This window comes from Nerophis lumbriciformis, linkage group LG33 (genome assembly GCF_033978685.3).
Source record: "Nerophis lumbriciformis linkage group LG33, RoL_Nlum_v2.1, whole genome shotgun sequence".
In the NCBI taxonomy this organism is placed as follows: Eukaryota; Metazoa; Chordata; class Actinopteri; order Syngnathiformes; family Syngnathidae; genus Nerophis; species Nerophis lumbriciformis.
In genome coordinates, this window is record NC_084580.2 from 21,217,501 (window position 1) to 21,230,000 (window position 12,500).

Genomic DNA, 12,500 nt, shown 5'->3' on the forward strand with positions numbered 1-12,500 from the left:
TCTGTTTTCCTGTGTGTAGTGTTTTAGTTCTTGTCTTGCGCTCCTATTTTGGTGGCTTTTTCTCTCTTTTTTTGGTATTTTCCTGTAGCAGTTTCATGTCTTCCTTTGAGCGATATTTCCTAGCATCTATTGTGTTTTTATCCTTCTTTGTGGGGACATTGTCGATTGTCGTGTCATGTTCGGATGTACATTGTGGACACCATCTTTGCTCCACAGTAAGTCTTTGCTGTTGTCCAGCATTCTGTTTTTGTTTACTTTGTAGCTAGTTCAGTTTTAGTTTCGGTCTGCATAGCCTTCCCTAAGCTTCAATGCCTTTTCTTAGGGGCACTCACCTTTTGTTTATTTTTGGTTTAAGCATTAGACTCCTTTTTACCTGCACGCTGCCTCCCGCTGTTTCCGACAACGACAAAGCAATTAGCTACCTGCTGCCACCTACTGATATGGAAGAGTATTACACGGTTACTCTGCCGAGCTCTAGACAGCACCGACACTCAACAACAACACATCATTTACAGACTATAATTACTGTTTTGCAAAAAATATTATTTACGCCAAATAGGTGAAATTAGATCATCTCCTACGGCACACCAGACTGTGCCGCGGCACACACTGGGTTACATGTCCAGTTACGTCATCGGGTGATTGTGACCAGTACTGTGTCATTTCCAGACTAAGTTTAATTCGGGTTAAAATGCTTGTAATGTGTGTTAAATATAGCCTTAATTGCGCATTTGTGTGCAACGATGTAATCCGATACTCAGCTTTCTTTCGCTCAATGGCGACATATTTTCTTTTACACTGTAGTTACTTAATTTAACCGCAAGATGTCGCCAAAGACAATGCTTAACTCTTTTCTAATGCGACTACATTTAGACCAGTGGTTCTTAACCTTGTTGGAGGTACCGAACCCCACCAGTTTCATATGCGCATTCATAGTGAAAAATACATTAAAAAAAAAAAAAAATTCAAATTCAAGACAAAGTGATATGTATTTGGTAACACCTTAGTATGGGGAACATATTCTAAATAACAAAGACTTAATTTAGAGTTATTTGGTTAGGGTTCGGGTCCAGTGACGTGCGGTGAGGTTGATGGCTGGTGAGGCACTGACTTCATCACAGTCAGATTTACAAACACATGAACCCTAAAGAGTATCTTATTCACCATTTGATTGGCAGCAGTTAACGGGTTATGTTTAAAAGCTCATACCAGCATTCTTCCCTGCTTGGCACTCAGCATCAAGGCTTGGAATTGGGGGTTAAATCACCAAAAAATTATTCCCGGGCGCGGCGCCGCTGCTGCCCACTGCTCCCCTCACCTCCCAGGGGGTGATCAAGGGATGGGTCAAAGGCAGAGGTCAAATTTCATTACACCTAGTGTGTGTGTGACAATCATTGGTACTTTAACTTAACTTTAACTTTACACATACAAACTGTAGCACACAAAAAAGCACATTTAATAAAAAAAAACGTTATTATGGTCTTACCTTTACTTATAAATGAAGTCCATTCGCCGCTGTTGTGCTGGATTAATGCACCTCCTGACAGGAGTGTTATATCAACTAAAGCCCTCACTTCAACTTTCCACGTGCAAGATTGAATCTATTTAAAAAAGTGTAACCGAGGGTTTATAAATGTCGCCTATACTGTATGAAACTACAAAATAACAAACACGGAGGCTCCAGTTTACACGAGGACCACTTTATTTACCTTCTTTCAAAAACCTCCGCTCCACTACAACATGTCATCACTTCCGCTCTTGGCGCCTTCAAAATAAGAGCTCAAGGCATATACTGTATAACAGCGCATAACAGGAACTTAACATCACAAAGAGGAAAGCCCATAAAAATAGGTTACAAAAGTTATTTAATAAGAAGCCAAAAAGTGCAAAAACAATAATGTTTGTGTTGGAGGAGTTGTGAATTAGGTACACCTGCAGTCTGCAGGTGTACCTAATGTTGTGGCCCTGCAGTCATTCACAACTCCTCCAACACGAACATTATTGTTTTTGCACTTTTTGGCTTCTTATGAAATAACTTTTTTAAATAGATTCAATCTTGCACGTGGAAAGTTTAAGTGTGGGCTTTAGTTGATATAACACTCCCGTCAGGGCTTGCAATCTACAGCGGGGGTGCAGGAGGCGAGCCTCAGCCAGTGCATCTTTTGCAGCCATTTTATGATCGCTCAGCACAAGAAATACTTTACACACATACAGTTGTTGACAAAATACACTGTACATTATATACCTCAGCTAACTAAACTATGGAAATGTTTAATATAATTCATATAGCAATACCATACTTGCCAACCCTCCCGAATTTTCCGGGAGACTCCCGAAATTCAGCGCCTCACCCGAAAACCTCCCGGGACAAATATTCTCCCGAAAATCTCCCGATTTTCAGCCGGAGCTGGAGGGGGCGTGGCCTCCATGCGGACCTGAGTGAGGACAGCCTTTTTTCAAGACGGGAGGACAACAGGGTGACAAGAATTAAATCATCCAGACTAGGGATAAATGGTATTATGTTTATCTTACCTAAAAATAAATATATTTATTAATTAAAAAAATAAATAAATGTTTACTATATTTTGCTAAATACATCAAAATTAATTGTATTTTTATTTGTAATTTTTTCTGACTCCTTATTACATACAGCCATAGAATTATACATTAAAATAAACATATTTGAAATACTTAATTTTAAATTATAATAATTCATTTAAAATGACCACATTTAATTATTAATATAATTGCTTGTTTATCAACAACTTTAGCATTTTATTCATTACATTTTGAAGCTCTCAGAAGCCAAGTTATGTTATATTCCTTAAGATTTATTTATGCAAGTTTGAAGTATCAATTATCTAAACACAGTTTTGTTTGCATATTTTCAGGATATATATATATATATATATATATATATATATATGTATATGTATATGTATATGTATATGTATGTGTGTGTGTGTGTGTATGTATGAGATACTTGACTTGGTGAATTCTAGCTGTCAATATACTCCTCCCCTCTTAACCACGCCCCGCCACGCCCCCCACCTCCCGAAATTGGAGGTCTCAAGGTTGGCAAGTATGAGCAATACGGTCTCACTGCACAGCCGGCCAGCAGTTAGCCGAGTCATTGCGCAATCCATGTTGAGGCACTGAGTGACGTGCCTCAACTGGCTGCTGTTCACCGCACCGTCTCTTCTCAGTATTTGAACGGCAAATGTGAAAATTCAGCGATTTTAAATAAAAAATTATCTAAAACTGGTGAAGTTAAATGAAAAATAACTTTATAGTATAATCAAATTTTTTTTGTCTTTTTACATTTTTTTCTTTCCATGATGGCAGGTGAGGCCCCGCCTCACCTGCCTCTAGTGACTGCACGTCACTGTTCGGGTCAGGGTTAGAGGGTTAGGGTTATAATAAGGCCATGCCGAATAAGGCATTAATAAGTACTTAATAATGACTATTTAAGAGCCAATATGTTACTAATTTGCATGTTAATAAGCAACTAATTAATGGTGAATATGTTCCCCATACTAAAGTGTTACCATGTTTTATTACTGGTGCACAAAATGAACCGTGCATGAACATCACCTTGTTCAAACAACAAAACCAACACAGTGCATAAACTCACAACAAATTACACACCTGCAAATCAGTCTGACTTTGTCATGATCCGTGGTCGGATCATGTTTTGTGTTATCGGTTTGTTTTGGACTCCTTTTAGTTCCTGGTTATGCACTTCCTGAGTTTAGTCACCATGGTTACCTATGATTTTCACCTGCCTTTTCGCGCACCTGTTGCTCATCAGAGACTCTATTTAGTTCTGCCTTTTCCGGTCACTCGGGGTAGCTTCATTGTTTGCGTCACACCTATGCCACGTAAGTTTTGTTTATTCCATGCCCTAGTCTATGCTAAGTCTTAGTTTCATGTGTTTTAGGCACACATGCCTTTTTGTTGTTTTGCCTGCATTTTGGTAGTTTGGTGATTGATGTTAAATAAACTGAATCCTACCTTCACGCTGTCGTCCGGAGCCGTCCATGGTTGCATTGAGAGAACGAACCGCAGGAAGCGTATACCCCTCCATGACAGACTTATGCTGTTGCCGTATCCGTAATACGCCGATAGGAAGAAGTTTTTATTTACACAAATTACAAACCTGCAAATCAGAAGTTTGTATTTACACGATGAGTCGGGTGTGTTTTGACCTCCGCCGAACCCCTGAGCCCGACTCACCGAACCCCTAGGGTTCGATCAAACCCAGGTTAAGAACCACTGGTTCAGACTGAGACAAACTTTATTGATCTACAAGGGAAATTGTTCCACACAGTACAGAGGTAACGTTATTTTAGCCTAAAGGCTACAAGTGAGCAGATATGGAAATTAACCGGCAACAGTTAACGTTAGTTACTCACCAGCACTGTCCCTGGAATTGGCGCTGCAGGTTGAAGCAGAGGAAGAGGGGTTTGCTTCGTCATCTCTGTCGCTGCTTCTCCACGACACCTTTCTCTAACCTTCAGGTTATGTACTGTACTGTAACACGATGTAACAGGCCCACTGATTGTTCAAAAAACATGGTTATCACTATACACATGTTAAAATGACACCCATATGATTCCACTACAAAGCAGGATGTGTCAAGACTTGGTCTTGGGTGTGTGCTTTTCCGGGATGCAACGGAAAGTTGGCACGGGCGAGACGGGAATGAAGGTACATACATGATTTATTTAACATTATCAAAAAAAAGGAATAAATGAAAGCGCGCACAGTGGCGGAGAATAAACTATGAAACCAAAAAGACTATAAACATGGAACAAAAACTTACTTGGCTTGGACAAAAATAGTTGCATGAAGAATGGACATGGAAAGAAGTATCAGGCATGGACAGAGCATAAATGTGGTGAGGTCGTCAGAAAGACAAACTGAAAAACACTGAACTTAAATACTACAGACATGATTAACGAAAACAGGTGCGTGACTCAAGACGTGAAACAGGTGCGTGACGTGACAGGTGAAAACTAATGGGTTGCTATGGTGACAATCAAGAGTGCACAATGAGTCCAAACGTGGAACAGGTGAAACTAATGGGTAATCATGCAAACAAGACAAGGGAGTGAAAAGCCAGAAACTAAACAAAACATGACTTAAAACAAAACATGATTACACAGACATGACAGGATGGGTATTACGCAATACTTTAGTATTGCGTAAATTTAGCAAATTTTGGCTTTTTGATGTTTCTGATTACAAAACAATAATGAGGTCCTGCAAAATGAACAAGAACTAAATCTGACTATCACATACTCTTATATTCAATGTTTTATTGTTTTTACTTCATATTGTTGTTGTCATGGTCTGATGGGGGAAGTTGTTAATAACAGTTAGCCTCGTGTCTTTTTGTTCAGTCTTGGCTGTTAGCGATAGCTTGCTTCAATTAATGCTTTAGCTAACTGAAAGGTGAGCGCTGATCCTTTATTTACGCACATGTAATGGACCCGAGTGGTGGGATAATAAAATCTAATAAAATTTTGTTAAAAACTAATATAAATATTAAGAACCTAATGCAATGAGAGCAACCGTCCCAAAATAAGGAAAGATAATGATGCTGATTTACAATTTATTACAATATAGATTAAAACCGTCCAGTTGTCAATACTAAAAAATACCAATTGGCAACCAATATTATGGTGAGGGTACAGCCGCGAAAGGCGTAGTGGGTCAGCGTCCTGGCTCCACCCACTTCCACGGCGTCCTCCTGCACACAAATTAAAACGGAGGCAGGCCTCGGGGATAAAATCTTCTAAGACTACGGAGACGCTCTCCGGGCTGACGCCACACTTACACGCAAGGCCCCTGCTGTAGTTCCGCGTCGAAGTATTGCATACTTGCCAACCTTGAGACCTCCGATTCCGGTAGGTGGGGCGTGGTTAAGAGGGGAGGAGTATAGCTAGAATTCACTGAAAGTCAAGTATTTCTTATATATATATATATATATACACAGGTAAAAGCCAGTAAATTAGAATATTTTGAAAAACTTGATTTATTTCAGTAATTGCATTCAAAAGGTGTAACTTGTACATTATATTTATTCATTGCACACAGACTGATGCATTCAAATATTTATTTCATTTAATTTTGATGATTTGAAGTGGCAACAAATGAAAATCCAAAATTCCGTGTGTCACAAAATTAGAATATTACCGGGTACTTAAGGCTAATACAAAAAAGGGATTTTTAGAAATGTTGGCCAACTGAAAAGTATGAAAATGAAAAATATGAGCATGTACAATACTCAATACTTGGTTGGAGCTCCTTTTGCCTCAATTACTGCGTTAATGCGGCGTGGCATGGAGTCGATGAGTTTCTGGCACAGCTCAGGTGTTATGAGAGCCCAGGTTGCTCTGATAGTGGCCTTCAACTCTTCTGCGTTTTTGGGTCTGGCATTCTGCATCTTCCTTTTCACAATACCCCACAGATTTTCTATGGGGCTAAGGTCAGGGGAGTTGGCGGGCCAATTTAGAACAGAAATAATAATAATTTTGATGACATGTTTTAAATTGGTTAAAATCCAATCTGCACTTTGTTAGAATATTTAACAAATTGGACCAAGCTATATATCCAACAAAGACAAATCAGTATTTCTTCTAGATTTTCCAGAACAACATTTTTTAAAAGTAATTCAAAATACTTTGAAGTAAGATTTAAATGTGATTTTACAGATTTTCTAGATTTTCCAGAATATTTTTTTTTGAATTTTAATCATAGTAAATTTGAAGAAATGTATTCTTCGTCGAAAAAACAGAAGCTAAAATATTTATTATTCTTTACAATAAAAAAATAAATAAATTTACTTGAACATTGATTTAAATTGTCAGGAAAGAAGAGGAAGAAATTTAAAAGGTAAAAAGGTATATTTGTTTAAAAATCCTAAAATCATTTTTAAGGTTGTATTTTTTCTAAAATTGTATTTCTAAAAGTAATAAGAAGCAAAGTAAAAAATAAATGAATTTATTTAAACAAGTGAAGACCCATCCATCCATCCATTTTCTACCGCTTATTCCAAGTCTTTAAAATATTTTCTTGGATTTTCAAATTCTATTTGAGTTTTGTCTCTTTCAGAATTAAAAATGTCGAGCAAAGCGAGACCAGCTTGCTAGTAAATAAATACAATTTAAAAAATAGAGGCAGCTCACTGGTAAGTGCTGCTCTTTGAGCTATTTTTAGAACAGGCCAGCGGGCAACTCATCTGGTCCTTACGGGCTACCTGGTGACCGCGGGCACCACGTTGGTGACCCCTGCCCTAGTATATACAATAATATAAACCAAGTCATTGTATTTCATTTAGGATTATTTCATATCTTCATTTAAATAAAAATATATTTTTATCTTTTTTAGATACAGTCAATAAATAATGTGAACATGTATCATAACATGGAAATCTACGAGAACGTGTTGTGGATGATTGTGGACTGGGAATTTTTTTAATTTGATTTTTTTACACATTTTTATAAAAAAAAAAGAAAAGTTTTTCCGACGTTTTTTAGACGATTTCTCTTCTTAGTTATTATTTCTCCGGCTGTAGAAAAGACACGCTCACAGGACACAGAGGAGGCGTCAGTGCGACACAGTTGGCGTATCGGTCACGTGACCAAAACAGCTCATGATCGGTCACGTGACTTTCTAAAAGCGGTACGCGCACCGACACAGGGTTTTGCTCTATGAGCTCGACGCATGCGCCGATGCATCGGTGTTGCCGGACCCATCACTAATGCATGGCAATGACACATAAACAATAAAATCCCCTACTTGTGTCCCATCACACACACGTGATTGCACGCCAAACAAGGTTTCTTGTGCCTTAAGAAGAAAAACGGCCCCTGCGCAATATTGTTCCAGCACATTGCCAAACAAAAATCATCGAAAAAAGGCAGATTGAAAAATGACTGAATGCCGTGACCCGGATTCGAACCGGGGTTGCTGCGGCCACAACGCAGAGTACTAACCACTATACGATCACGGCTGTAGAGGACCGACCTGATTGGTAAAGTGTCTTCTCTGCTGATGTCTAATGTTACGTGATGTTTAAGTGGCATTCTGAAAGACGCCAACGAATAGAACTTCTTTCAGTGTGCTAGCACCGAATGTTCCGGGGGAATTACTGTCTCACGGAACAAATCATGTCAATGGATGTTCTCATTCATCTAGGTCGTTGTATTCTCAGGTCATTCGATGGATCGCAACTGGGTTGTCCCTGACAACGTTTCGCTTCTCATCCAACCAGGCTTCATCAGTTCATGCTCATAGACTTAAAATTGGTCAGATCTAGTCTTAAGACTTAGATCGGTCATCTCTGGTTCTAAATGCTGGTGCCAAAGCCCAGACAATTTATACTCTAACAAGAGGAGGGCATGCTCAGGGAAGGTTGGTTTCACTCTGTTGTGTCGTAGCGAACAACCGTTAAGATGTACGAGAGTCACATTTTTATTGCTTTGGTCACCTTTTTCTCGCCTGCTTTGTTTCGATTGACCTGCCCTGAGTATCACAACTTCAAGTTTAATATTAAAGATAAAACAAGTTTGAAAGTTTGTAGACTTTCATGGTGTCGGAGGCAGATATTTACATATATCCGTATTTAAGTTGTTACTTCTTTTTATTTCATAATCATATTACAAAACAGCTAGTGTTTTTCTTCCAATTGTGGTCTTTTGGTTGTCTGCAAATACTGTGTGCTAAACCTTGAGTGAGGAATGTAAGAAAGAGAGATACTCCTTTCTCTTATCTAGCCTTATGTCCAGGTGCGGAGGACAATGGGCATGTGTTTTGGGCTGGAGGGACATGACTGCGAGGGTGGGAGGGAGAGAGACTTGATAGGGGAGAGGGTTTTTCCATGGGAGGGGGGCAGACCATCTTAGCGGCGCGATTGAATGTTCTATGCTGGACTGGTCTCAATGTATTTACAAAGCTTTGCAAATATATTACAAAATACCTATTCTGTCTCTGGTGGTTTTTCTACTCAGCTTTAAGTGTCGTAAAGAGCTTGGGAGCGACGACCAGAGCTTGAATTCCCTGGGAGGAACAACTGGTCCAAACGCAACAATGGTGATGTGAATTAATTTACTCATTTGATGTTCTACATAAGGTGAGTGTTTATATTCAACTTGGAGAAAGCGAACCACCAGGTTTACGTAAATAATGGTTGAGCCCATAATAAATTAAGGAGCCTTAGTTGGACATTCGCATGTGGACACTCTCACGAGAAGAGGCAATAGATTCAGCGTGATAGCTCTATACTGGAGGAGAGACTCCGCGTTTATCTTAAAGGGGAACATTATCACCAGACCTATGTAAGTGTCAATATATACCTTGATGTTGCAGAAAAAATACCATATATTTTTTTAACCGATTTCCGAACTCTAAATGGGTGAATTTTGGCAAATTAATCCATCCATCCATCCATCCATCTTCTTCCGCTTATCCGAGGTCGGGTCGCGGGGGCAGCAGCTTAAGCAGGGAAGCCCAGACTTCCCTCTCCCCAACCACTTCGTCCAGCTCCTCCCGGGGGATCCCGAGGCGTTCCCAGGCCAGCCGGGAGAGATAGTCTTCCCAGCGTGTCCTGGGTCTTCCCCGTGGCCTCCTACCGGTCGGACGTGCCCGAAACACCTTCCTAGGGAGGCGTTCGGGTGGCATCCTGACCAGATGCCCGAACCACCTCATCTGGCTCCTCTCGATGTGGAGGAGCAGCGGTTTTACTTTGAGCTCCCCCCGAATGACAGAGCTTCTCACCCTATCTCTAAGGGAGAGCCCCGCCACTCGGCGGAGGAAACTCATTTCGGCCGCTTGTACCCGTGATCTTGTCCTTTCGGTCATGACCCAAAGCTCATGACCATAGGTGAGGATGGGAACGTAGATCGACCGGTAAATCGAGAGCTTTGCCTTCCGGCTCAGCTCCTTCTTCACCACAACGGATCGATACAGCGTCCGCATTACTGAAGACACCGCACCAATCCGCCTGTCGATCTCACGATCCACTCTTCCCTCACTCGTGAACAAGACTCTGAGGTACTTGAACTCCTCCACTTGGGGCAAGATCTCCTCCCCAACCCGGAGATGGCACTCCACCCTTTTCCGGGCGAGAACCATGGACTTGGACTTGGAGGTGCTGATTCTCATCCCAGTCGCTTCACACTCAGCTGCGAACTGATCCATTGAGAGCTGAAGATCCTGGCCAGATGAAGCCATCAGGACCACATCATCTGCAAATAGCAGAGACCTAATCCTGCCCTGACTGCGCCTAGAAATTCTGTCCATAAAGGTTATGAACAGAATCGGTGACAAAGGGCAGCCTTGGCGGAGTCCTTTGGCGAATTAAATGCCTTTCTAATATTCGCTCTCAGAGCGATGACGTCACAACGTGGGGTCACATCGGGAAGCAATCCGCCATTTTCTCAAACACCGAGTCAAACCAGCTCTGTTATTTTCAGTTTTTTCGACTGTTTTCCGTACCGGTGTGTTGTCGGAGGGTGTAACAACATGAACAGGAATGGATTCAAGTTGCACCAGTGGCCCAAAGATGCGAAAGTGGCAAGAAATTGGACGTTTGTTCCGCACACTTTACCGACGAAAGCTATGCTACGACAGAGATGGCAAGAATGTGTGGATATCCTGCGACACTCAAAGCAGATGCATTTCCAACGATAAAGTCAAAGAAATCTGCCGCCAGACCCCCATTGAATCTGCCGGAGTGTGTGAGCAATTCAGGGACAAAGGACCTCGCTAGCACGGCAAGCAATGGCGGCAGTCTGTTCCCGCAGACGAGCGAGCTAAACCCCCTGGATGTCTTGGCTCACACCGTCCCTTATGCCACCGAAGATGATCAAGAGAAGAATATCGATCCTAGCTTCCCTGGCCTGCTGACATCAACTCCAAAACTGGACAGATCAGCTTTCAGGAAGAGCGCGGATGAGGGTATGTCTACAGAATATATTAATTGATGAAAATTGGGCTCAAAGTGCATGTTGTTGCCAAATGTATTTCATATGCTGTAAACCTAGTTCATAGTTGTTAGTTTCCTTTAATGCCAAACAAACACATACCAATCGTTGGTTAGAAGGCGATCGCCGAATTCGTCCTCGCTTTCTCCCGTGTCGCTGGCTGTCGTGTCGTTTTCCTCGGTTTCGCTTGCATACGGTTCAAACCGATATGGCTCAATAGCTTCAGTTTCTTCTTCAATTTCGTTTTCGCTACCTGCCTCCACACTACAACCATCCGTTTCAATACATTCGTAATCTGTTGGATCGCTTAAGCCGCTGAAATCCGAGTCTGAATCCGAGCTAATGTCGCTATGGCTTGCTGTTCTTTCCGCCATGTTTGTTTGTGTTGGCTTCACTATGTGACGTCACAGGAAAATGGACGGGTGTTTATAACGATGGTTAAAATCAGGCACTTTGAAGCTTTTTTTTTAGGGATATTGCATGATGGGTAAAATTTTGAAAAAAAACTTCGAAAAATATAATAAGCCACTGGGAACTGATTTTTAATGGTTTTAACCATTCTGAAATTGTGATAATGTTCCCCTTTAAACGTCAACCTACAAGTTATGGCATAGGTCTGTTGTCTTCCCAGTCACTTACACACAAACATCTCCTTACATGGTCAGGTTGTACTCTCCTGAATTAACACACACCCAGACAGAGAAAGAAGGAATATAAGAACGTGGTTCGGCTCCTCCAAGATAGGAGTGCCTAATGTTTTTGACTTGACCTCCTCCAGGTGCTGCAGCCAGCCAGGCAGCCAACTGGCGCCAGACCTGAAAATTGTCGGGAGTTAAAAAAATATGTTGTCAATGTTAATAAACACTTGGCCATAATAACCTGTTGCATTAATAATGTAACATATTGTTCACTGTATAGGATTTTACACATCTGTAAAGATCCTGAGGGTTACAGGAAGGTGGATCTAAAAGACTTGTCTGAAAACAGGTCAATTCTTAACTCAAAGGAAGATACTTACTCACAGCCCAAGTCCAAGCCAAGGTCCACCACCAGGCACAGGATAAGCACATCTGTCCCTGGGTGGCCGCTGATCTCCGTCAAGCCTCAGCAGTGTGAAGCGACCAAGACAGGAACAGGACGACCAGAACCCTTTATTACATAACTAATGCCTCAGACTGGAAGTACCTGCAAAAAAAACCTCTCAAACAAAGACCTAACGGAATTTTGATTTCATTTATTTCACAAAGATTATTGAGCCAGCCAGCATTACAACCTAGATTCTTCTGATCTATAGCCAGACATATTACCCAGTGCACCACCAACTCTACAGCAAAGGACACATCATTGTAGCACAGGTTGTGTATCGTAAGTGTCTTACACCACAGCAACGTGTCGTTTACATGAGGCTTACTACAAAAACAGGGTATCTGGTTGCTTTTATTAGACTTTAAAGTCTAGTGGCCCTCTACCTGTTGCAGCCTGGACCTTCACTAACCTCAGCCTGGCCTT

The 12,500-nt window shown here is 41.2% G+C and overlaps 1 protein-coding gene and 1 non-coding gene across 2 annotated transcripts in view; both read right to left on the reverse strand.

Annotated features, from left to right (window-relative positions):
• LOC133575720 (uncharacterized) overlaps nucleotides 1-12,500 on the reverse strand; it is a 118,572-nt gene that overhangs the window by 23,610 nt on the left and 82,462 nt on the right. The window contains exon 4 of the mRNA XM_061928519.2: nucleotides 12,461-12,500. This exon is cut by the window's right edge and continues 95 nt beyond it. Coding sequence (XP_061784503.2) covers nucleotides 12,461-12,500 — 40 coding nt within the window. The remainder of the gene's footprint in view (nucleotides 1-12,460) is intronic.
• trnah-gug (transfer RNA histidin (anticodon GUG)) lies at nucleotides 7,949-8,020 on the reverse strand. Its single transcript has one exon. It is a non-coding gene; the product is annotated as a tRNA-His (tRNA).